This window comes from Desmodus rotundus, chromosome 5, assembly GCF_022682495.2.
Source record: "Desmodus rotundus isolate HL8 chromosome 5, HLdesRot8A.1, whole genome shotgun sequence".
Taxonomy (NCBI): domain Eukaryota; kingdom Metazoa; phylum Chordata; class Mammalia; order Chiroptera; family Phyllostomidae; genus Desmodus; species Desmodus rotundus.
This window is the reverse complement of record NC_071391.1, coordinates 2,235,832-2,262,379: the sequence shown is the minus strand read 5'-3', so window position 1 is coordinate 2,262,379 and position 26,548 is coordinate 2,235,832. Positions and strand designations below refer to the sequence as shown.

The following is a 26,548-nucleotide window of genomic DNA, read 5'->3' as shown; positions in this document are numbered from 1 at the left end:
TCAGGTGAGCTCTCTGCAGCCTCCAGGCTTAGCCTCCCACCCAGAACCTGAGAGCCCTGAGGGTTCTCCCGCAGGGCACGCGCCTGGAGGTTCCGCTTAACGCGGCCTTGAATCGGGACTTTACAACAGGTTCACGCACCGTGCATCAATGGCTCAGCACATTGAGTGACGTGTGAGCCACAAGGGACCCACAGCCTCGCGTCCCTCGTCCCCTCTGGGTCGTGGCCCACAGAGCGGACTGAGATGGAGCAGTCTGCACGGTGCCAGCTTCTGGTTCACAACGACGGACCCTCATCAGACGACTCGGGGGAGGAGGAGGCCTCTCTCCTCCTTTGAGATCTGAAGGACCTGAGGGCAGCGCGGCACTTGTGTGCCGTCCTTTCCCTTCGGGGTGTGCACCGGACAACCCCACGATGCAGGGGACCAGGCACATGGACTCCCCACCTGGGGTGATTGGAAAAGCCGGCCCCGCATCTTCACGGAGCCCAGGTGGTTTACGAAGGTGCAGAAGGAAGGGCCTCCCATGTCAGTCCCAGAACCGGGACACGCAGGAGTCATAGGGGCCAGTGAGGGAGCCCCCAAACCTCCAGAGGCCGTGCCCACCTTCACGCCTTCACTAAGTCATTGATCGGATCGGGTGAGCAGTAACTAAAACGGATTCACCTGCCCCCGTAAATGTGTGACTAAGTAACTAAAATGTATTCACCCCACATTGTAAACATATTACTAAGTAACTAAAATGTACTTACCCAACATTAAAGTATATTACTAGTAACTAAAATTTATTCACCCAACATTGTAAACATATTACTAAGTAACTAAAATACATTCATCCAACATTGTAAGTGCATTACCAGTAACTAAAACGTATGCACCCAACAAACAGTATCTCTTTTATAATAAAAAAGAACCCTGCTGTTTCTAAAGAGGCATTTGCTTCCCAGACAAGAAAGCTAATTATAGCTCAACATGGAAGGGAGGAGCCAGGAACTGCCCCAACCCGGTTTCAAAATCAACTCTGTGCATCGAGGGCTTGGCGGTTTTTGAGGAAGTTTTGAGGAGGGCTGGTCAGCAGATTCGACGTGGGCCGGGAAGGGTGGAGGCTCTGCAGGGCAGGGCTGGAGGCCCAGGTCACAGTCCCCAGTGTTCCCAATTCTTGGCCCTATTTCAAGAGCCAGGGAAGAAGCCCCTTCCCGCCTCCCTCTGCCACGGGCGCCCCCATTAAGGTGAATGCTTAATGAGGATAATGAGGGGAGCCCTGAGCTTGTCACCATGGTAGACAACTCAGATCCGAGGAACTTGTGGGGCCCGTGAACAATCTCCCCCGTCATGGAGAGGGGGGCCCTCCCTCACACTCCCTCCCCTCGCCTCTGTGTCACACACCCTGCCTAATAGAATCCCAGTTCCCTTCCCAGCAGCAGCATTTTGGGGCCTCCAGGCAGCCATATCTGATTGTACTGCTCTCAGATTAGGGGGGCGGTGGGGACTCCGAGAGCACACTTATCTTCTAAATCACTTCGTGACAATCCCTCATCCATCCCTGTAATGCGCTCACGGACATGCTGATGCGGCCCAGGCGCAGGCCCTCATCTCACAGCAATTAAGCGATTTGCCCCAGCTCACGGGAGGGGTCCGTGTCAGCATCACGCAGCCTGGGGGAGGCCCAGTGCCCAGCACAGGGCGCCCCGCGATGCAAGCGCAGCATCTTGCTCTGCAGCCTTACAGTTCCCAGAGGCAGGGTGGGTACCAGCCACACACTCCACAAGGCAGGGACTCGACAGCCAGACGCGAGGTCCAGCTCACCCCCAACACCAAACACGGGGCGAGGGGTGCAGGCAGGGAGACACAGATGCCATCAGCTCCCTCTCTGGGCGCTGCGGAGCCCCTCCGCCCACCCCCCTCGATGGGATGGCACCATCGGCGAAAGCTCACCGCTGCCGGTCCAGTGGGGCTGCTCCCCGCTGCAGCTCCGGTGCCAGCCTGGGGCCGGAGGAAACAGGCCGGCCGGCTCTTCCAAGATGCAAGACTGGGCCCAGCCACCGGCAGGGCGGCGGGAGAGAGGAGGAGCCCCAGGGAGAGCCCTCCTGGTTGGTGCGAGGGGTACTAGAAAGGGGAATGGTCATCAGCACCATCGTGGGGCACGGTGGGGTGGATGCAGGGAGGAGGGCGGAGAGGGTGGTGCCCCTGGCTCTCTCGCCTCATTTAGGTGCTGTCTCTTTGTTTAAGGGGAGGTGTGTATGTTACAGAATCTTCTGGGAAACCCATTTAGCTTAGTCACAGAGGAACGGGCTCACCAGCAGCACAGCCACGCCCCACACCTGTGTGGCCGCTTCGCCAATCTCCCTCCCTAACTCATAAGGATCTCCTGAGCCCCAGCCCTGCCACGAGTTTAAAAAACCCAAGAGCAGGTACAGAAAAGACGTTGCTCCCCTGCTTTCTCGTGGACCCCGAACCCATCTGATGGGGATGACAGAGAGCGGGGAGCATCTGCCGCGCCCACCGGGGTCCGCGCACAGGCCTACGTACCGATGTCCGTTTCCTTGTGGTTCTTGATGTACTCAGCCAGCTCGAAGTTGCCCGCTATGATGGCCACCTGCAAGACAGGACATCGGGTTATGGAGACACGGCAGGCGGCCCACACACCGCCACAGCACCCCAAGCCCAGCCGTGGCTCCTGTTTGCAAGAACAACAGCTATCTCGGCGGCACTGAGATGCAGCGGACCTACCGCGCCATTGACGCTGTGCGTGCCCACAAGGTTAACATCCGCCACCTCCGACAGGTACGAAGTTCACGTGCCCTTGTGATGAGACTCTTGGAACCTACTCTCTCAGCAACTTGCAGACGCACAGGCCCCAGCTCTAGTCACAGTGCTCGGCACCCCGGGACTCACCCCCTTGTAACTGCAGGCTTGGGCCTTTGACCCCTCCCCCCTGCCCCCACCCAACGACGACCCGCCTCTCGTCACCACAAATCCGATTTATTTTTCTGTGAGTTTGGTTTTTTTAGATTCCACGTGTAACTGAGCTCACACGAAATGTGTCTTTCTCAGCATAATGTCTGTCAGGCCCATCCGCGTTGTCACAAACGGCGGGGCCACTCAGAGCTCTTCAGACAGCCGCCACGACACCCTTTGGCCCTCAGACCCACCTTGCCAAACGCCACGCACGCCCCCTCCAAGCCCCTGGCCATCTGACAGCGGTGAGGCTGTCGTTCACGTGAGAATTGTCGTTCCCGTGGACCAGCAGACCACGGTGGGAGCCCCTCGAAGCCAGAGTCCGGGGACCCCTCGGACTGTCCCATGGTCCCGCCAGGTCCGGCTGGTCCCGACACTGACCCCCGGGAGTCTGCGCTTCTGTTCAACAGGAGCCAGTCCCCGGAACTGGAGACCGGGGAGACCTGAAGTGTGAGTTCGAAGCCCGTCGTCAGAGTTTAAGTCAGGGGGAACAGTCGCACCCACACACCTGCAGCTGAGCTCCAGCCCCACAGCCCCGCTGACCAAAGTGGACACGCCCTGTGACCGTTGACACCCAGAGGCAGCCAGGCAGGTGAAGCCGGTGGACCCCGGGGAGGCCTGAGCCACAGCCTTATGGGCAGGGGTGCTTGCAGAGTCCCAGACAGGGAGATGGGGGCTTGGGGGCAGCCACCCGCACCCACGGACGAGCCAGGCGTCGGAAGCCCGGCCACAGACAGGCACACCCACAGGCGGATGGCTTGCAGTGATAGCGTGGGTGGGCCCGATCCCATCACCAGCGGCCTTCAGAACACAGGCTGAGATTCCCGGAGACGGGGACACGCGGACTCGAGACCCGGCTCCTGCCTGACGCCCCAGCCTGCCCTGCGAGTCTTGGACCTGCCAGTCCCTGCAGTCGCGCCAGCCAACTCCTCGCGAAGTGTCTTAAACATATGGATGTGTCTCAAACTGTTGACTCTCTTGCCCTGGGGAATCTTGAGTGATACAGCCCTGCGTGGAGGCTGGTGGGAGGGGGGCGGCGCCGGGGACCCAGGGACCGCAGACCCCTGTCCTCAGGTGGAACACTGATCTCAACCCTTGGGCACTACCCGATGCCCCGGGCCCTGCAGGGCTGCGGCCAGCTCCACGCAGCCAGTAGCCAAGGCCAGCGTCTGCCTGGCTTGTTGGCAGCTCCTGTGCACACCAGCAGGGAGCCGAGGGGGGTGGGGGTTTGTGTGTGGCAGAGGCCATTTCAGGGGCAGTCGTGGTTCTGCAGATACAGCAGCAATGAACTTCCTCCTGCCCACCCCCTGGGGCCCAGGCTTCAGACTGCAGCCCCAGACGCGGGAGCAGGGCAGAGATAGGGATTCCAGGTGGGTGTCGACACAGCCCGCCCGAGAAGCTGGTGACCCGGTCTGCTGGTGTGAACGAAGCAAACACGTGAGGGAGGGTCACGGGGACACACAGCACCCGACCTCCGTCGCTGAGGGGCAACCGCTCCGACTCACGCTTACGTTTTCAGCCAAACCCTCAGGCTCGGCTCCCGCCCACTCAGCAGGGTGCAGGCAAAATAGAAAACCAGAAAACACCAAGTGCCGACGAGGGCGTGGGGAGACTGGCGTGCGAGGGCGCTGCAGCTGTGGCGGAAAACGGGGCGGAGCTTCCCGACAGCTGAACGCAGGGTGGCCGTTTCATCCGACAAACCCAGACCTGGACAGAGACCCAATGGGACAGAGGACGCTAACCTGATGCGTCCACTTGACTGGGCCTGGGGGCGCCCAGACAGTTGGCCAAGCGGCCCTCCGGCATGTCTGCGCGGGTGTTTCCGGATGCCACTGACATTGGACTCCGGAGGTCCGAGCGAAGCAGGCGGCCTCTCGCGTGGAGGGGTCTCGCTCGATCAGTCAGAGACACAAACAGAATGACCACGGCGGAGTCTCAATAGAGCAAAAGTGGGGGCCCTTCTGCCGGACACATGAGGGCACATCCGTCTGCCCCCTTCAGGGCGAAGGAAGGAAGGGCGGACTCCAGGCCTCCCTGCCCCCCTCCCCAGCAGTTTATGAGTAAATGCAGGCTGGGCGTTAGAAAGCAAAGACGTCCACCTCACGATGCTTCTCAGCACCTTGGAAGGAACTTACGATCTAAAGGAAGTTGTTACACCATATAAACCCCCGGTTCCCTGCATGCCCACCGGGTCACAGCCGTTCTGACGGCCTGGCCACTGCAGGAGCTCTACCACCCGAACGGCCCAACCTGCTCGAGTGTGTGCGATGGATGTGAATTACATTCAACACGATGAAATAACGTGAAATTGCATTTTAATGCCTTTGGGAATTTTTTTAAAAAGATCAGAAGGCGCTTACTTTGTGAGGAAAAGCCTGGGGATGGTGAATTCAGTCCCTTGGGCCCAGCAGGTAAAGTTTGGGAGAAAGAGGAAAACGGAGAATGGAGGGGAAGGAGGGTGGGGACAACAGCAGAGAAAAAGGGGCAGTTTCCGCCCTGTTTCGTTGGAACATCGTCCTATACACCAAAAGGTTTCTGGTTCAATTCCCGGTCAGGGCACATGCCTAGGTTGTAGGTTCGACTCCCAGTTGGGGCGTGTATGGGAGGCAACCAATTGATGTTTCTCACATTAATAGTTCTCTCCCTCTCCCTTCCTCTCTCTCTAAAATTAATAAACATATGTTTGGCGTAGGACTTTTTAAAAAAACTTTTTAAGTAGGCTTAAAAAATTTTTTAAAGGCGGAGGTAAGTTTTCCTAAATGAGTTGGTAACATCATCGTAACAGTTGAAAACCACTAAAAATGTAAGCCAAGGACTCCAAGTTCCCACATTGGGCTCTTCTGGCTCACACAGATGTCTCTGCATCAGATGCGGGCTCACTTAAACCCCGCCCCCAGCACGCCTGAAACACGCCGCCCACCCTCCAGGGAGAGGCTCCATTCCTGTTCCCGGAAAGGGTTTCTGCGCCCTGGGCCCCGGTGGACTTGCTGGCTGGCCCAGCTCTGCTGTGTTTGTGGCTCTGTGGGGGCACCTCCCTTCGTTTCCACTCAGAAAACGCTGCTTCTTTAACGGCACGATCGTCTGATCGTTCAGGCAGCGTGGCACACGAGCGCTCACTGCTTTTACGTGAACGCACGTGGTGAACCTCGGATCACGCTGGAGCAGCCAGCCGAGGAACCGCCGGCTGCCCAGGATGGATGCATGGGGGGGAGGGGGGGCTGTGAGCGCCTCCCAGCGGTGACAGAGCCCCCTGGGCCACACCGACTGCCCAGGACCCCGAGAAGGCCCTCAACAGCCGTGTCTGACCTCAGACCCAGGGGCCGGCAGGCAGCCATGCGGACTCGGTTCTGACGCCTTCCGCCGTGACATGCGTTCTGCCTGCCCCTCTCATACCCTTTGACACCACCTGCCTGTCCCCAGGAGAAGGAGTGACTCCAGGCTCCTGACGGCCTGGCGGCCCCCACGCCACTGAGGAGAGGAAGGCCACCCACACACCCTTGCCCACCCTGGACCCACGAGAGAACCTAGGGAAAGACGGGAAACTCAGACCAGCAGGGAAAAGCCTCACAAAAACCCCAGATATCTTGTGGGCACATCAGAGAGGCTGAGTGTGAAAAGGGAGAAACCCGCTTGTCAAGAGCATTTAGCTTCGCCTGCTGGAAGGTTCCGGGCACGAGCGCTGCTCACTTTGAAAAGCCCTCTGTCGCCGCAGGCTTCGTTTGGCACATTTTCTTCGTCTCGGTCGGTCGCGCACCGTGTGGGGAGGCCGACCGCTCTGCGGCTGACTTCGGTGGTGTCTGGGGCTTCCCACTGGCCTGACGAGCTCGTCCTTAGTCTCGAGGTTGCGCATCAACACGCTGATGTTCTCCTCTGAACGCAGACCTGGGTCCCTTCGAGACCCGTCAATCCCCTGAAATCTGCAACGTGCCTGGCTCTGTCCCCAGAGCTGCCGGCACCAGCTAGCAGATTGTCACAGCCCCCACGGTCCCCTAGCAACTGCACCCCGGCGCCCAGCATTGTCCCTCTTCCCGGTACGATTCCTGCTGCTGTCTGCGGACAGATAATGAGACAATGAGCCACCCACAGTCATCGGGCAATAAGAGGGCAGAGTCCACGACAGGAGGGGCCAGATGCTGCACCAGGGCGCCGCGACCGCAGGAGCAGCTCAGGCTGGTCCCACCCTGTTTCTCACAAGACGTGGAACGAACACCCACCAGTGACCCTGGGACCCCCTCGCTGCTCCCCCCGTGGAACCAAAGGCCCCAGACGCAACCGCACCCTGACGCGGGGCCCCTTTCAGAGGTGAGGGTCCACAGCCCAGGAAGAGCCGGTGCAGAAACCCCGCAAATCTTGCCCCACACCCTGGATCGAGGGACGGATTTGAGCCTTGCCTCTCATCTCCTTGCTGGCCGATCTGCAAATGGAAGCTTCTGTCATTTCACAAAGCCAGGGCCGTAGTTTTGCCTCCTATAAGCGTCAGGCTGCGAGCCCTTGCCCCGTAACAGCCCCAGGAGCCCACGCCTGTGACATTGCTGCCCTCAGCCATCGTCAGTCCCCCGAGCACACCCAGAGAGTGGCCTCGGGTCCCAGGAAGAAGCGGGGGCACACGGGAGGCGCTCGCCCCGCACAGGGCTGCCACGTGGGCCCGCGGGGTGTGTGTGAGTGTGTGAGTGTGTGTGGAGGAGCCACAAGGAGGGCGGCACCTCGCACCAGCCAGAGAGATGTCACACCACAGTCACACCAGAGCCTTCTGGACTATTGACCTAATTACACTGAAGCAAATTGTCACGTTTTCAAAAAAAGTCCATTGGGTTTTCTCAGACCTCCTTTCTTTCTGAACCACCCCGGGCCTGCCGACACCTCTGTGTGTTTCTACGTGGTCACCGGGTCCTTCCTCAGTGCCACGCGCTCTGCCACGCTCGCCAACACACTCTCTGCCACGCTCACCGCCACACCCACTGCCACTCTCGCTCTGCTACGTTCTCCAACATGCTCTCTGCCACGCTCACTGCCACACCCATTGCCACACTGCCCACCACGCTCTCTGCCACGCTCTCCACCAAGCAGCAGGGTCCCTCCTTTCTGGAGCCAGGCGCATTCAGGGAGGCCTCCCTATTTTCTGAGGGAAAGGGTTAAAGAAGAAGGGCTGATAGTAATCCCCTCTGTCGGTGGCTGGCCCAAAGCCACTGTAAGCTGGATCAGGCACCTTAATCCTACGGGACAGACGCCCCCTCGGCCCCCAGCTCTCCTGGGGCAGGGGGCAGACCTGAGCTGGGCCCCTGCTGGGTGTGGCACCCACAGGGGCTGCTTTGGGAAGGTCGGAGGACATGGAACAACCTAGAAAGGAGAGGGTGGGAGCCAGACTAGGGGACACCCTCCCTGTCCGCCTGGCTGCACTGTTGCAAGGATGCAGAGTGGACGGAGGCATGAAAATCCCCCGGCGATTGTGAGAATCCCGAATGTGAACTCGGCCAAGAGCAGAAGGGCTAAGTCCTGCATGGGCGGCACACACACACACACACGTGTGCACACACACACCGCCCCTCCCCCGCAGTGTTCACGAGGCCGCACGGCACCCGCAGAACTGATCTGCAGAACTCTAACGGATTCGTGGGGAGGGGACAGTGACAGAATGCTCCACCCGTGTCACTTCAATGGCGGAAGTGCCCCTGCCCTCCATGCAGCTAGCACACTGCCCGCGCTCTCTGCCGCCTGAATGGAGCTTGCATCGCAGCGAGGCCGGCGGCGGGCGTCTCTGTAAACAGGGAGAGGCCGTGAAACTATCACCTACGGGGAAGAGACAGATAGATTCGGGAGGAGAGGGAGGAATGCCGGATTGCCTAGTATTTACCTTGTTTGACAGGTTTCATTTTGAGAATGATGCAAGTATTCTAAATCCTTAGAAATAAAATAAAAAATGCAAAAACGATCTCTAAAACTCAGAAGTAAAATTGAACAGGTGAACCTCTCCCGAGGCGTACACAGCTGGGGACAGAAACACACAGGGAATCACTGGAAGTGGCTCTCAGACCCCGTGACCACACGTCCCCGATGGGCCCTGCTCAGCCACAGCACACACCGGCACACAGACACCTAAGCCTGTGGGTGGAGCCTCACACTTTTGGTGGAGGCACTGGCACCAGTGGGACGAACCGGGGAGTGACGAGGCCGACTAAACCGGAGGCCTCCAGCCCAAAGCACGGCACACACGGACACAGGGTCAGGGAGGTTCCTAAGAACCGTGCCCTGGATTACGGCAGCCCGCGTCAACAGGACCTTTCGACCCGGCCCCCGCGCACGTGGACGGCGACCCCCCAGTGCCGATCTGCACTAAGAGGAGTGAGGCCTCCCTGAGGACAGGGGCTGATTCTGTGTCTGGGGCAGGAAATGACTACAGGGCATGAAACCACCTGCCCGACCGGAAAATAAGGACGCTGCCTATGACGACGAGGTCACCTGAATGAGCCCCCACGGGGCGCAGACAGGGGTGAGGAGGCAGCCGGAGGCAGGCAGGCGCTCCCACCAAGCAGACGGACATCTGTTTGAAGCATCAGAGAGCTTCCGGAGCCACAAAGCGCAGCAGATCCACGGCTCCAGGTCGGGTGGCAGAGCAGTGGTGGGCTGGCCCTCCAGAGCCGCTTCCCCGCTCATTCGCAGAGCCTGGACTTGGGGAAGGGGCTGAGGGTCCCGGCGCCAGTCCACGCTGGGGGCAGAGATCGGTGGGGTTCGTGGCAGTCGCATACGGCCAGTGAGCCGTCAGAACTGCCGACGGGAAGGGCTGGAGTCTGGGTGATAAAGAGGAGCTGGAAGCAGAACGTCACATTCCGCTGCTTTGCCTCTGAGGACGTTAGGTGACACATGAGCAGAAGAAAGCTCGTCAGACGCGAGGGATCGGCGTGCAGGACACGCCGGGGGAGGCCCCCGGGAAGGACCAGAGGCGCTCAGTTAGGGCGACTTGGGGCCCCACCGTGGAAGGAAAGGAGAGCTGGGGTAGAGCCAGTCCTCGCTAAACTGGCACCCAGCCCTGACTCAGGCCTGACTCCCGCGAGATGGGGGTAAGAAGCCCCCGTTCCACCGACCTAGCCCCCCAGAGGGCAGTCCTCTCTGGAAGGAAAGAACGCTATCTGAAACCCCGACGATTTCAGGCCCAGACGCCCAACCACCACGGCTCATTCCCACAGACCGTCCCGCGGGCTGAAAACCTGCGAAAAACCGTCAACAGAAATAGAGCCGTGGACGGCTGGCCCAGACATTGGCGTGGACAGCTGGGCACTGTCACATAACTATTATCTTTCATAGAGGAAACACTAGAGCAAGGTGGCAGAAGAGATGGCAGATGTCGCCAGAGCACTGGAAGGCACGAAGGAGGATCAATTGTAAACATTAGCCCCAGAAACCGAGCGCGTGTAATCGAGGGCCTCAGAGGCGGTTCCGGGGTCGGATCGCGCACAGAAGACGGGAAGGGCGTCGGCCAGCGGCTCATAGGCCGCGTACAAACTAGAGCACAGAGAATAGGACGGGGGAAAGGAAGGGGACACGTCACACACGTCACGCGTTGCAAGCCTGACACGGCGTGGCTGGACGCCCAGGAGAGAAGACGGAGACGGAAGAGGAGCGCGCCTTCCGTGAAGCCTGCCCGGACTGAGGGCGCGTGCGAGCCCAAAGCTGCACGAAGTTGTGTGGGTCTCGAGCAAGATGAACACAAACCGGGAAACACGTAGGCAGAGAAGCGCTGACAACGAAGGACGAAGAGTTTATGAAGCAGCCAGGGCACGGGGGCGAACAACCACCGTCCACCCTCGTAAGGGCCAAACTCCTTCATTCTTTTCCAAAGAAACCAGAGATGCCAGAGGACAAGGAAAGGCTAAGAGAAAGTACCAGGCGGCAGAGAAGAGACGCCTCACAAACTCGACCTCTGAAAAAGAAGGCTCCGTCTGATTGCTTTCAGAAAAGTCACCCCAGCCGGAAATCGAGAAGGGCCTTCTTCTAGCCAAAGAAATATGATCCCACAAGAAACCGCGACGTTCGGGAAACAGTGAAAAGCGAATGGAAATAAGGGAGCAAATGGTGTAATGAGGAGGAAAGTGGGGAGGCGGCAAACTTCTGAACGTGTCACCAAAGCTGTGGACGACGGAGAGAAGGCCAGGGGTGACCTGAAAACAGACACAGTGCGATACCATCTTCTAAAAAACTACAAGCAACGCTAAAAGTACAGGCAGATTTGAAAAACAATCTCTAACCAACCGACGGTGGGTGAGAGTGACGATACCTACTATGTTACGGTCAGTAAGAACGGCAACACCTACTAGGTTATTACAAACCTCCAGCACAGAAGCCCAAGCCCCAAACAGGCAAAAGCAATGGGCAACCTTCGTACCGAGGAGCCAACAGGAGCCAAATGTTGGCAAAACCATCAAATGTTGGGAGGCAGGAAAGGGCCCCTCCGGAGTGTGTGGCAGGAGGGGCCGGTAAGCGACGCAGGTCCAGTGTTCTGGGTCAGGGGTCGTGGGTGTGACCGTGGAGGACCTAATGGGTGGTGGGGCGGGGGTTTCACGCCGCGGCCAGGATGCAGGTCCTCGGCGATCTCCTGCATCCTGGGCACCAGCATCGCTCTGTCTGAACCCGGACGAGCCTAACTGGGTGGCTCCTTTCCCCACCAGCCCTTGGCGTCCAGCCCAGGAGAAGGCAGACGCATCATCACTGCTCAGGGACCGCCCACCAAGTGCCCCAGACCCAGCGGTGAGCCCCGAGTCGGGAGCAGGAGACACGGGGCTGGCTTCCCCCCCACGTCAGCGTCACAGTGGGAAACAAACACCAGGCTTCAGGCGGCTGCTGTGACGTGCTTTCCAAATGGGCTAGGGTCAGCGCCCTCCCTCCCTGCTCCGGGGACAGCACAGGGCCAGACCCCGACGTCAGGCCTGAAGCTTTTCTATCTGCCAAGTGGCTTCTGTGGGCAGCAAAGCCAGACACTCACATCCCGGCTGATGTCAATGCAGCCGGCTGGTGGGGCTCAGAGGCCGCCTCTTCCTCCCTGGGGCTCTGGCCTGTCGCCCCCCTTCGGGCCCTTTCCCTCCGAGTTTAGACTTCGCACACGACCACCACGCGCGAAACTGCCGTCTCCTTTGCAAAAGGGCTCCCGTAACAGGCGCCTCTGGAGCCCACTTATGTCTCCCCCACAAAGCCGATACTCTGAGGACACAGACAGCGTCTTCCAGGGTTTGTGTTCTCGGGCCGCCCCCCGCCCCAATCCTACAAGTTCAGCCTCACCCTCCGTCCCCACCGCCGTCCCGCCCACAGGAGGGCAGCACCCAGCAGACGGACGTCCCACCCCTGCCCTCCCAGACCGTCACTCTCAGCCCCCTTCCGCAGTGGGTGAGGCAGTGCAGAGCCACCTGCAACATGACGACCAGCAACACGGGGGGCAGGTGTGTGGGGGGCTCACACGGGCCGCTAGCCCCTCTGCCTGAGTAAGCAGCCTCCCGCCATCCCCGTGCATTTATGGAAGCGTTTGTCAGAGGCACGCCCCCGTTGCTCAGGGACCGGGGATAAATATTTCAATGGCACTGTGCCCCAGGGACCCCTGGACGGACTGCCCACCAGCGGGAAGAAGACCCTTGGCGTGCTGGGCGGGTGAGGTGCCTGAGAGCTGCAGGCGCCACCTGGAACCTTCTCCAGGCCGCGTGGTAAGCAAACAGCATCATCCCGGAAGGTGGCCTCGAGTCTCTTCCATTGCCTGTGCCCCCTGCACACACCAGCAACCGACACAGCGGGAAAAGTCTAGGAAACAGTCAGACAGGTAAGGCCTGGCAGAAACACACCTGGGGGCATGGGCCCCGCCTGAGAGCCTCATGCCTGCGTCGGGGTTTAAATGCAAAAGCAAGCCTGCCCTGTAAACGTGACCTTGGCATCCATCCCCGGCTTGCCCTTCGACGCACACATAGCGCCGGCTTCCCACCACCCTGGCACACATATGGCTTATTCTCACTCTTCGCAGAAGTCCTGTCTTCTCTGGTCCCTGCGAACAGCGGCTTAGCCCGCCGTGGGCCCGCACTCCTAGGGAGACACAGGGTGGGCTCCTGCTGGGATCCCCGGCTGTGGGCACCAGCTGATGGTTACACAGCCTGTCTTTTCTGTGATTCTGTGCGGACACCTTGTTCGTGCATAGGTCGGCTCGCTGACATTGAACCACAGCAAACGGCGCTGCCGTTGGGCCCAGACGCAGCTTATCCGGCACACGCGGCTCCTCCACAAAGCCGGCGCGGCCTCCCCACACTTAGGGGCCACGGCCCCACACTGGGGGCCCTTCCCAGCAGCAAAGTCACCGGGAAAAAGCACATGGAGGCAGGAAACTCTACACATTTTTATTTGGGTTGCACATAAATTTTGGGGAGCAGGTGAATTTGCAAACACAGACTCCGCAAATCACGGGGTGGACCGCACAGGGTGTCTGCTGTCCCGTCTGACTTCAGCCCTCACTTCCCACTGTGGCTCACCAGTCCCTCTGCCTGGGCCCACACGTCCTGGGCGGTACCCCCTCACCTGCTTCGAACAGAAAGGTAAACAAACCGGCGAGCAGAATCCGCTGCTGGGTGCAGGGATGGAGTCCCAGGCAGGCACACCTCAAATGCTGTTCAGGCATCTCAACATGTTAGATTCTTTGTTGCAAAAAAAATAAGGGCCCTGAGACCCGCTGCGTGCCACCTCCAGGTCACTTCTTCTCCCTGGCCTGTCTCTGTCGAGTCATCTTCTGTCCCTCTGGCCCTCCTGCCTTCTCCACCAGGGCCCCTTAGGGGTGACACCAGGGATCCCCACGCCATCCAGGCTCATTTTCTGTCTCGAGATCCCTAACGTCATCGCACCTGCCACGTGCCCTTTACCACATGCGGTCACACATGCACAGGTTCTGAGGATCAGGAGGTACATGTCATCGGGGTGGCAGGACGTGGCTGACCACAGGTATGAAGCAGACTGGCCCTGGCCAGTGACAAGAGATCGAGCTGCCCGTGATGATGATGACGGTGATGGAGAGGGACTTGAGGTGACCCAGAGAGTCAGTACCTCCGGCTTTTCAAGGCCACATGACCTCTGCGGCTGCTCCGGTCTGCACGGACAACACGTAAACACATGGTGGCGGCACTGCGTTCCGATAAAACTTTATTTACAAAGTCAAGGCGCTGGGTCCTGACCGGTGGGGCTTGGTTGGTTGGGACAGAGACGAAGGGGGCAGAGCCTTCTGGCTGGAAGCACCAACAGCGTGGGGGTGTTTGCCCGCCCACATCGGCTGGTCCAGGCTGAGCCGCACAGCAACGAGGGCTGGCGGTCGTGGCCCCACTGGTGGGCTGATGTTATTCCAGCCCTTCCGCAGTGACCGCCCTGGCCAGGCGGACACACAGCCTGAGCCGCTCCCGGCTTGCCACCAGGAAGGAGCGAGGCCGCCGCCCACAGCCTGGCCTGGCACTTTCTGCGACAGCAAGGATGCCCCGACGCCATCCACCAACACACGTCCGTGTAAACGGAGACGTCCCCACGCGGCACAGCGTGAGCGGGAGCTGAGCCCCAACCCTGAGAGGAAGGACCCAGACACTGGCCTCGGAGCGTGTGCTCCCGTGGAGACGAGTGCCCGGCAGTGGCGAACCGTGTGCCCAAGGAGGGGGCGCACAGTTGCCCGGGGCTGGGGCGGGCAGTGAGGGGCTGAGAGCCGAAGGGTTTCTTCTTCTTGGTGACGCAGCAGCCTAAAGTGAACCGAGCTGATGGCCGTACACATCCGATTAGACTCAGAACCACGGAGCTATAGGCATTCAATGGGTGCATCGTACGCTGGGTAAATTGCACCTCGGTAAAGCTGTTTTTGAAGAGTAATGAAGCACAGAGCCCCGGGAAACTGGGGACAGGTGCCCCTGTCACCCCCTCACCCCCCGGAGGGTCTCCAGCACAAGGTCTCCGTGGACGCTGGTCAGAGCAGTTGGCTCAGCCGTGGCAGCTGGGACCAGGGGAATCGAAGATGCCGAGGGACCCCCTGGCTTTGGGTGCCCTTCCCGGGTGGTGACGTTACCCACTGGTCACCAGGGTCAGTGTCTCTCAGGTCACCTTCCAGACCTCACGTGCCCCTTGGGAAGGAAGAAGAGAAGCTGCTAAAGACACGCCCCTAAGTGAAAGGCTGCTTGCTGGTCCGCGGCGGCCTCGGGGCAGGGGTGGGGGGGGGGCCCGGGCTGCGCAGTCTGCCTCTGCGGCCACCGCCCGTCGTGAAAGCCACTCTCTCCACAATCCTGATCACTTTGCCAAAGTGACTACCCGCCCCCTCCCGGCATTTTAGAGAAAGAATGAAAACGCCATCCGTTGTCAAGCCTGCGGACATTCTGGCAATTCACAACCAGCATCACAAATATTGTCTCTTTAAAAAGCTCTGAAAGAGTCTCCGTGTGCAGTGTGTACGACCTACTTCCGAAAGCCCCGCTGAGACTTCTCACAACGACCTCGATCTCTGTGACACCGTCTCTTCATGGAAATGTCCTTTCCAGGCTGAAACGCTGATGCTCTTGGAAAACCAGAGGACGTTTCGGGGACAGCTGGCTCTGCCCTGGCTACAGAGACACCCACAGCAAAAACAAGGCCGTGCTGTCCAGCAGGGGCCCTGGGAGACCCTAAGTGCCAGACACCCAGCTTTGCTTGTGTGCTTGTTTTGCTGTTCTAATCCTCACCCAGGGATACGTTTTTACCGATTGGAGAGAAAGAGCGAGCGAGAGAAACATTGATCGGCTGCCTCCTGTGCACACCTGACCGGGGATCGACCCGCAACCTTTGGCGGAGAACAGGACGATGCTCCAGCCCAGGAGCCCACCGCCAGGGCCCCGCACGCCCATCTGGGTCTCCCGCGCCCGCCCGTATCGGGGCAGCCCTCCCTTGCCCCCTCCAGCAGTGGGCTGGGTGGGGGTCTTCAAACCCAACTAGCAGCAGAAGCAACAACCTACTGGGTCCCCTGGGTGCTGTCCCAGCTGGGGAGGCGGTGGGGACAGAGGAATGGGCCACATCACAGGCAGGACCCATGTCTCTAGCTGTGGGCCGACTCCCAGGAAACCAGCTCTGGGTTCCACAGATTTCGGCCGCTTTTCAAAGTCAGGCTGCCGGCCATGCCTGACCCCCAGGGAGTGAGCCGCATCCTCTCTGAATGGTCAGCCTCCTGCTGGTTCACTGTCACGCCAAGGTCCATGGCAGCAGAGAGGTGTCCAGGGCCTCGAGCCCCACGTGGGGTCCGCCACCTGAGGGGGCGTGGTGTCTCCTGACCACACCCCGGCTCAGGCTTGTGCCCTCCTTACACTACCGCCCAGGGTCAAAGCTCTGTAACAACACAACACACCCCTCACACCCAGGAGGACGGCTCCTGTAGGAACAGAATGAGAACGGAGACAACCACCGCCGGCGAGGAGGGTGTGGAGCGCTGGTGGGAGGGTGACGAGGGGCAGCCGCTGTGGGGGTGCGGTAGGAGGTTCTTCAGAAAAACAGAGAACCGCTGCACGATCCAGGACCCCACCTCTGGGCGCAGACCCGAAAGAACAGGCACTGGGTCTGGAAGACGTGTCTGCACCTCCACATTCACGCCCACGTCACCCACAGGAGCGGAGGGGGGTGATGCTACCAGCCACTGACGCTGGACCACGTACTGTGAGCGGTCCCTGGGTTTGGAGGCACCCATCCCAGACAGCTTGGCATTTGCTTCCGAAAGGGACCAACCGACGCCCGCACCCCCAGCTGGCAGCTCTGGCAGGGGCACGCCCCCCCCCCCCCCGCCCCATCTCAGAACAGATCGATTTGGCTGAACGCACGGCGCAGCTGGCTGAGAGCTCTCTGTCTTGAATAAGTATCATCCCTGAAATGCCAACTCTCTGGGGCTGATTCTCCACACGTTACAAAAACAAATGAGGGAGCGTTGTGAACTAACCCACCTGGGAGCTGGGAGTTTATAAATACCTGCAGACGACAGCGAAAGGAGGGGAACCGCCTGCCTGCCTATTTACTTCTGTGTTTGTTGGTAATGCTTCTGGTTTCTGATGACCAAGTCAGCACCCTGAGGCCACCCAGGGGACCGCCAGTGTGGGGGGTGGGGATGGAGGCTGGCAGGGGCGCCGCAGGAGGGTGGGGACCAGCGAAGGGGAGGGCCGGGGCTGCGGGCGGAGGAAACGCACCGAACACCCCGCACGGTGGGTGGGCTGTACCGTCACCCACGTAGGTCCTTGATAGGATGGGGTCCGCCCTGAACCTCCTCCAGAGATGTCACTCCTCATCGGACCCAACTCCTCGCTGTCCCTTTCCTTCCCTGGGACTCTGATGGGCGCGGCCTTTTTGGAAACGTCCCACCTGGTTGCAACTGTTCAGGGGCAGCCTGGGGCTTGTCACTCGGGCTCTCCTGTCCCGCCCAGACTCCAGACCCCGGGTCTCCTCACACGACACCTGCCCGCCCGGGACTGGCCAGGACCGCAGCCAGCGGGACCCTGGGCTTTGAACAAAGTCCTCAGTCAATACCACTTCTCTCTGGGAGGGACGTTAAACGGTCACCAACCAGCATGTGCCTGGAGGCTTTCGGAACTGAGCAGAGAAGGAAGAAAAGGTCCCTTGAACAGAACCTGTGACGAAGAACAAAAATCCCATGTGAGTCCAAAGTCGTGTGGCAACCAGGAAAACGGACCTCAAGCCAAATGGAAGCCCCAAAGCCGCTCCCTGAGATCTTGGCTCTGCTGAGGGCCGGCGGGTGGGCCCTGCCTGGGGCACCCCCTCCCCGAGTGAGACCCTCCCCAGAGATGAGCTTCAGATGGGGGCGGGGCTACGTCATCGTCAGTCCCTTGGTGTCTTTCAGGCTTACAACCTCTTCGGGACCCAGGAGCAGGGTCAGCCTTGCATGTCATGGGTGACACAGGCCCAAGGTCCAGTCAGGTTGGTGGACGCCATTCTGCACGGTCGCAGCTCAGGACGCAGGAGCAGGATGGGGGACACGGGGCAGACCTGAGGACAGGGCAGAGGACCGGGGCCAGGAGCAGGGGCGAGCTGGGGGCCAACCCGGGAGAGACACTCAGGGCCAGGCTGTGGCAGGGGCGGCAGCCAGGACAGAGGGAGGCAGGGGCAGGGCAGACTCCGAAGGCAAAGGACAGACACCCAGGAACCCAGGGGCAATCTCCTCAATCCTGAAATAAGGTGATGGGGCCCGGTCGCTCCTTTTCATTCCCCACACACGGCTTTCGGTTTTGCTGGAGAGGTAGGACCCGGGCGTGTCCAGGTCACCTGTCACTGAAGGCCGCACCCTGCCCTTGGGTCTCCCGGCACCTGCTCCAGGCCTTTGGGTTTCGCTGGCCCTGCTGCCTGGTCCGCCGGACCACACACAGCGCCCAGGTCCTTGCGCTGTGGGTCCTTGCCCCTCGCAGGTCTGGGAAGGCGTCTCTAAGGCGTGGGCCCCCAGCCCTGGTGCCTGCGACTGTGCCTGGTTACTGTTTTCCCCTTGGGGTAGGCAAAACGATGACCCCAAATGATCTCCGACACCTATGAACACGTGACCTTGGGCAGCACAGAAAGGGTCTCTGCATATGCGAGGTTGAAAGTCTTCCTCACCCCCATCCCAGATTATCTGGTGGCCCGCCCGCATGGGCCATAGTGGGCCCTCAGTGAGCGTCAGCTCTCTCCTCCGTCTCTCTAGAAGGCTCCGGAGCTTTCCTGATGAACGAGACAGACATCCACCTGCACCCGCAGCCCAGACGCAGGCGTGCACGCTCCTGCTCCCGGGGCAGCCCCGTCGATGAGACAGGTGCACAGAGAAATGCTGTGAAACGTCAGGGGACCGAAGGGCCCAGCAAACCGAGAAAACCTCACGTCCTTGGCCTTCAAGGTTTCTCCTGCCCTTGTCTGTGGAGAATGTTTGCGTCCCCCTCGAGTCCCTGTGTGGAAGGCCGAACCCCCGGAGGGATGGTGTTAGGAGGCAGGATTTTGGGGCTGTTCAGTCATGAGGGGGGGCCCCCACGATGGGACTCGTGTCCTGGTAGGAAGAGACACCAGTGGAAAGATGACACCAGTGGCATCTCAGTGGAATGAGTTTCCCATCATCCTTCCCCAAAGCACGTGGCTCAGACTGTGGACCAGAGTCCCGAGTCCGGCAGAGAGGCCCAGCCCAGCAGCGACCATGGGGCCGCGCCTGTGAGGGGCAGAGCAGCCGCCACGCCCGAGGGCACTGCGGGATCTCACTCACAGGTGGCATCTGAAAAGGTCCAAGGTCAGTGAGTGCTGGGTTCTACGTACAAGTTGGTAACGGCAACGGGCAACGCTGCTTCGTACACTCGAATGCTGAGAGTGCAACTCAAAGTCCACGCACACACACGAGGTAGCTGTGCGGGGGGCGCAGCTGGGTGCCAGCAGCCTCGCTGTGTGGCCGTCGGGCACCACGCACACGTGTACGTCGCCCGTCTCGCACCTTAACTTCCAATAACGCCGCGCCCACTCCACCCCCGAGACGCTGGGGAGGAGACGCCCGAGAGGTTGCTCCCGCCCTCCCCACCTCTCTCGGCCTCCCTGCATGCACGCCAGGAAAATGCCCACGTGAGGACCGGGGCTGGGAGCAGATGGCCCAGCCGGCCACCTGGTGAGGACGGTCCTCGCCGGGTCGGAACTGGCCGGAACCTGGACCTCAGGCCTCCCGCCCAGAACCACAGTGAATAAAGGTCTGTGGCATTCCTGTTGGACACCCCGTCGATGAACGCAGCGGCCTTTCTCCTTCACCTCTGATGGATGCCCCGTTCAAGGACTAAAGTTCAGGAACAGGCATTTCCTCGGGACAGAAACAGCCGATGTATAAACATCCTACGTCCATTGTCCATCATCAGCACCCTGGACTCCCCTGGCACGCCCGCCCCAAGCTGGCCCGTGTGAACACTGCCACCTAGTGGCCGGAGTGAGGAATTACAGGGAACTTCCGTCCAAGGCCTCTGCCCAGCCCAGCCTTTCCAGCAGTCAGCAGCGACCCAGGACTGGACCACAAAGATAGGTGAGATGCTGCTACCTCTCCAAAAAGAACTGTCCCGTGTACCTGAGGAAACTGAGGCAGAAACCATCCACCCTAAGACAATATGTAAAAGGTACAGATCAAATAATATGGACACCACAAGGCTGCAGGCAAGCCTCCTTTGGAGAAAGACCATGGGTTTTGAAGGATGAATAGGAGTTCAGCGGGCAAAGATAAGATCATGGTAGGGGAAGGGGTCCCACTAACGGTTTTCTTTAAAAAGATGAAGTCGATTCTGCTCTTCTGAATGCCACACACCTGGATAGACAGGGCGAAAGTCAAACCCTCCGCCCACCCCCACCCCCACCCCAACCTCGGTCCACACTCAGTGGCTGCTCAGGGCTCTATCTCCCGTTTCTAAATAGCACGATCCCGGGGCTCTGTCTCAATTTCGTTCCGTTAAGTAGTAGCTCCTGACATGCTGCCTCCAGGTCCCTAACACTCCTGCCTTGCACACGATGGACAGGTGTCCACACCCCTCCTCGGCCTCCGCACAGCCTGGCAGGGAGCGTGCGCTCGGGCCGCGGCACCTGTGGGGGGGCCTCCCGGGCACCAGCCCCAGCCTCGCCCACGTGCCTGGTGGGAGGACAGTTTCAAGGGTGGCTGGACGCTCTCTGCTCACGGGGACCGACTGATAATTGAAACTCGTTGAACCGCTTAACCACCTGAACTGCCGTGCAGGGGACAGGAGAACCCGGGTGCTTCCAGGACAATGAGGTCCAATTCGGGGGGCACCCAGCACCTGAAATACAGGTGATGTGACCGAGGAACTGAGCTCTGAATTTCACTTAGTGATGTTTAAAACTGAGGAGCCCCATGAGTCCTGTGGTCCCCGGGCCGGAGGGCACAGCCACCGACGCTGTGCTGACTCCAGAGACCCTGGTGGTAATATCCACCGGTTACCGTCCGAGCTCCTCACCCCCCCCCACCCCCCCCCCCCCCCGGCAGCTCCGGCTGCTTTCATACGGGACCATGGCCGGGGTCGGCCGCAGGGACGGGTTCATTTCCATTTTAGAGTTTTATTCTGCCCTGTGGAGACTTCACATCTCATACAGGCTGAACCCTAAGTCCTTGCCCCGTCACGTGGCCCCTGGGCAGCCTCACTTGCCACCACGGGTGCTGGCTGCCCCCAGCCTGCTCCCCTGGCCAGCTGCCCCCCTCACTGCTCCTCAAACACACCAGGCGCACGCTGACCCCGGGCCCTTTGCACATGCCAGCCCCTTTCCCAGAATGCTTCCCCCCAGGCCCACTCCCCGGTCTCTGCTCACATGTCGGAAGTCGTGCTGAGCTCCCTCCTTTTAAAGAGCCTCCTGCCACAGCAGCACCCCCCCCCCTCCATTTCACTCCACTCTTCTCAACCCGCGTGTTTTCCTTCCTGTTAGCTACCAACCCTGACGCCTCAGACGTTCATCTGCTTCTGTGCTCGTGATCACTCTGACTGGCGTTCAGCCCACGAGAGCAGGGGCGCTGTGTTCGCTGGCGTTTCCCCGGCACCCCGGAGACAGTGGGGCTCTGACCGGGACTCGGGACGTGCCGGTGGAATGACGAATTCCAGCAGCCGCTTCTGCCTCTGTCCCTTACTGCTCTCTCCTTTGCTAGGGCTTCCATGGCTTCGGGCTTCTTCCACAGACTTCTGCTTCTCTTCGTCTTCAGAATCAGGGTGTGTTTGCGCCCGTGGACTGAGCAATTCGAAAAGCAAAGGACCCCGAGGTTCACTCCACACGGGGAAGCAAGAGAAGCTACGTGCCAGACGGCATTACCTGCCCCACCCCGCACCCCGGAGCACCAGACTGCAAGTCAGGGGCCCAGACCCCAGACTCGCCCACTGACTGCTTCTGAAATCCCGGCGCCCATCTCTCTAGTTCCACACCTCCTGTCGACTGGGATAAAAACGCCAACCTCATCGGGTTGTTATTAAATAAACATTACAGAAACATACAGAAAACATTAAATAAACATACAGAAAAGGATCTGTGAGCTTTAATCTTCTGCACAACTGGATTCATCATCATTGCTGTCATCACCGCCAACGCCAACGTTATCACCACACTAACACCGTCACCACCGTGAATATCACCACTGTCACCACCATCGTCACCACCACCATCTTCATCACCACCATCATCGTCACCAACACCTCCACCATCACTGTTAGGGACACTAGTCCCCGCAAAACTCACACGGTGAAGCCCTAGCTCCCGCTGTGACAGTGTCCGTCTGGAGAGGGGCCTTTCGGAAGCTAATGCAGTTAAACGCAGTCGTGGGGACGGGCCCTAAGGAGCTAAGACTGTTGCTCCTGTAAGAGGAGGGAGAAACACAAGCAGCTCTGCCTCTCTCTCCCCCACGTGTGCGCAGAAGAAAGGCCGGCGAGTAAGTGGCTGTCGACAAGCCAGGAAGAGGGTCCTCGACTAGATCTGCCAGCATGGTGACCTCAGACTCCCAGCCTCCAGAACTACAAGAAATAAAAGCCTGTTGTTGAACCCGCCCCATAGGGGGCATTTGGTGAGGGCCGCCTGGGCTCACCATCCTCACTATGAAGGTGCACCCAAGTCGTGTTGCCACGCTCTCCTCCTTAAAAAACTCACCCCCCATCTCACACCCGGAGCCCCGGGGGGACGGGGGATCCTGAGAGCCAGCTGTCTCCCAGGTTCTCCATTCCTGCCAATGCTGCCGGCTCAGCCTTGGCCTTACATCGTTAGGCAAAAGCTTGGTCAGACAAACACCGTCGGATATTCCGAGGTTTCTCAGAGAGGCCCGCGCTCGACACAGCAGCTGAGCAGCACGGCGTTGAACGGGGCTGACCCTGTTCAAGGATGCAGCGGGCCGTCTTCCCCACGGACTCAGCAGTGACGAATTTGTCATCGTCGGGAGGGAGGAACAGTGAGCAAGAAATGAGAGCTGCGGCACTTACACACACGGACTGCAGACTGGATTACACTGGGGCATTTGCACACAAGACCGCAGACTGGATTACACTGGGGCATTTGCACACAAGACCGCAGACTGGATTACACTGGGGCATTTGCACACAAGACCGCAGACTGGATTACACTGGGGCATTTGCACACACTGACCGCAGACTGGATTACACTGGGGCATTTGCACACACTGACCGCAGACTGGATTACACTGGGGCATTTGCACACACTGACCGCAGACTGGATTACACTGGGGCATTTGCACACAAGACCGCAGACTGGATTACACTGGGGCATTTGCACACACGGACCGCAGACTGGATTACACTGGGGCATTTGCACACACTGACCGCAGACTGGATTACACTGGGGCATTTGCACACAAGACCGCAGACTGGATTACACTGGGGCATTTGCACACACGGACCGCAGACTGGATTACACTGGGGCATTTGCACACAAGACCGCAGACTGGATTACACTGGGGCATTTGCACACCAGACTGCAGGCTGGATTAAGCCTCTTCTCTCCACACAAACCCGACGAGGCGGGACACCGGAGGAAGGACACCAGCCTGACGTGCAGCCGCAGCCGTCCTTCCCGGGCCTCCCCGGAGCGCGTGGCCCGTCCTCGATCCCACCCGTCCGCCACATGTTGCCAGGGCGCTGGGTCTCATTACTCAAGTGTTTTGCATGACCGTCTTCCAGTGCCACCAACGGCTCTGGAACCATTGGTGGCACCTGACTGTCATTAGAGAAGCGGAGACAGATGGCCCTAGGTGGCTGCGGGTGTCTGAGCATGTCACCAGGAGGCCTGTAAGGAGGGGTGTCCCCGTCCCGGTGGCGGGAGACAGGAGCGGGGACTGACAGGGAGGCCTCCTACGTGACCTTTCGTGCTGACCACCGCACGCACTCACGTCCCGGGGGGAACCACGTGGCAGTCAGGAGCCACTGCCCAGAGCTTATCACAGCGAATTAGAAACGGCTCTCTCCTACTAGCCCAGCGCTGCCCCTGAAGCCAAGGGCACTGGCGGCTGCCTCCAAGCAATTTAAGCAACACCCTGACTTTAAGAAGAAGGGGCTAGTGAAATATATTACCTAACGATCTTTAAGCCGGGACCGCCCCCCGGAGCTCAGCCCCAAGGGGCCAGCGTGGCCCCCCGTGAAGTGGACACCCGCCCGTGGTCACTGGGATCCAAACGCGTTTCTGTGACGTGGAGCCCTGAGCTAAAACTTCTGCGTTCACCTGGTCAGCTGCATCGCCACGAGAGGAGCCCCACGTCATTACACGGGACAGTGCCCGCTGACACACGCTACAACACGGATTGCCTTGAAGACATCCCGCTGCGTGGAGAAGGCAGCCAGATGCGGAGGGCCGCGCAGGGCGTGATTCCGCGCAGATGAAATGTGCAGAACAGGTGCGGCCACGGAGGCAGGAGGTGGGTTAGCAGCTGTCTGGGGGTGGGGTGGGGAGATCGGGGTTTATGTGGGGCGATGAACAAGACTTAACCACACAGCACGGCTGCTCCCAGAGTGCCGTGAGGCACTTACGGCCGCTGAACTGGACGCTCTGGCGTGGTTAAAATGGTTCATTTTGTGTCACACATGTTTCGCCAGGATTAAAATCAATTAGAACCCTGGTTGGTGCGCTCTGCTGCAGAGCTCCAGGGTTCGCCTGCGGCTCCAGTGGCAGCCCGTGGGGGGCCAGAGGGACGACAAGCCCCCTCCCAAGAGACTGTCACAAATCTGCCCCCGAGAGAAGGACGGGCAGCAACGCCAGCACATCACAGCAAGTGCACGGGGAAAGCAGCCCGTCTGCAAGGCGTCCTTGAGGTGACACGATGTCGCCCACACTGTGGGCTCTGGCAGGAAGGAAGTTGGGTGACAGAACTGACATGTGTCAGCTGCTGCCACACGAGGACACAGAGGCTCAGGGGCGAGGCCTCCAAACACAGACAACGTCTCCCACGGAACAGGCCCGCCTCCGACAGACAGACACACAAACAGGCGCGCAAAAGCCCACGGTCGCCCCCTCCTCCGCCACGCCCGGGCGGGCCGTCCGTGGCTCCGGGAGCCTCCTTACCTGAAACGGAGTCTGGCTGTTGAAGTTCTTCAGCTCCTTGTCGCCGCCCCGGAACAGCAGCACCCTCGCACAGCTGTCCTGCACAGTGAACACGAGAAACCGCCGTGAGACGGTTTCTCACGTGAAACCACCGAGAGGGCCAGGTGGGGGTTGCGTGCGGGCGCGGACTCGGGACGCGAACGAGGACTTCAAAGGCAGGGCAAGGTTCGCTCCCATCGCCCCACGGCATCCGGTGACGTTGAACTGCTGCAAACACTGGACAACGCGGCAGAATCCATGAAAATGTAAACATGTACACAGCGTGCCAAGCCACTGCACTTTTTGAGGCTGCATTCTGCCTCCCTGCACCCGTGCATGAACACGCCGCAAGGGAAAGGCCGTCCGTGAAACCTGAAAAGAAAAACAGGAAGAGAAAACCGGGCCAGGCCTCCGTGCTCGAGGATCGGGGAAACTGGGAGTGCCTTCCAGAACATCCCCCCCTCAGGCAGCAGCAGGGAAGAGCAAGCGGGTCGATAACAACCGACAAGAAATATTTCCAAGAACGTCTGGGTGGAAGACGCAAGTCTCAGAACAGGGACGCGGCTTCACGCCCCCGCTGTGTTCCTGCAGAAAAGCACAGAATGTGGGTGACCTGGGCCCGTGGGCGGGGTCTCCTCCCCAGGAAGCAGGGAGGGTCAGGGAGCGAAAAGGAGCGATCTTCTCATCCGGCCACCTTCTGCACTTAGCGTTTCAAATGTTCTTTAAAGGCCAGCGATCCTCATTCCGTGTGTAGTTTTACAATGAAAAGAACGCTATTCCCGTCCCTTTAATTGAGCACCTACTCTGTGCCCAGGGCGGACGACATAGAACAGCCGCCCCCCCCTTTGAAACTCGCACGGGGATGGCGGGGACGAAACAGTGAGGAGACAGTCCAGGGCACGTGGAGGCAGAGTCCAGACCCAAGAACACCGGCGAGTAAACGACGCCTTTCGAAGAGCCTTTAAAAGACCTCATGCCAGCCAGTGTCCCTGCATCGGGGGTGGGGGGGCAGGGCAGCAGCGCAGAGGACACCCCCCCACCCCCACCTGCCCGTGAGAGTCACTGCCCCACCTCCACGCCACGCCATCTGGGCTTTCCCGCCTTCACCGACAGGGTCCAGGGCAGCGGCAGCAGGCACGGCCACCCAGCCCCGCACCTGGGAAGGAGCTGCTGCGTGAGGGGCCTACCACACCCAGGGGGCAGCTGAGCATGACAGGCCCGTGCCCCCTCCGCAGGCCAGAGGGGACCTGCGGTCCTGGGGCCAAGGCCAGCCCACACTGCACGGGCCTGGAAGGATGGCGGGGTTAGGACGAAAGCTGGATAGACAGCCTGACAGACAGTGGACGAGAAGCTGCCTAGGGCAGGGAGGGCGGGGGCATGGGGTGACCCGTGGCTTCTGTTTGGGGGATGACGACGCAGTGAGGCCGACTGTGCTGCTGGTCCCGGGACCCTGTGGCCACTCAGACCAAACCACTCAGCGTGCATGAGCCGGGTGCACCGCACGGCAGGCGAATCTCAGCTCAGGAAGGAGTCAGAGATC

At 59.9% G+C, this 26,548-nt stretch overlaps 1 protein-coding gene across 6 annotated transcripts in view; it reads right to left on the bottom strand.

Annotated features, from left to right (window-relative positions):
- The window catches only part of SHANK2 (SH3 and multiple ankyrin repeat domains 2), a 314,515-nt gene that overhangs the window by 231,557 nt on the left and 56,410 nt on the right, over positions 1–26,548 (bottom strand). For 5 of the 6 annotated variants that reach the window (XM_053923687.2, XM_053923683.2, XM_053923685.2 and 2 more), the window contains exons 9-11: positions 24,991–25,068; positions 2,527–2,593; positions 1,933–2,103 (exon numbers count right to left, since the gene is read on the bottom strand). In XM_053923687.2, coding sequence (XP_053779662.1) covers positions 1,933–2,103; positions 2,527–2,593; positions 24,991–25,068 — 316 coding nt within the window. The remainder of the gene's footprint in view (positions 1–1,932; positions 2,104–2,526; positions 2,594–24,990; positions 25,069–26,548) is intronic. The other variant, XM_053923688.2, reaches the window with a different exon arrangement.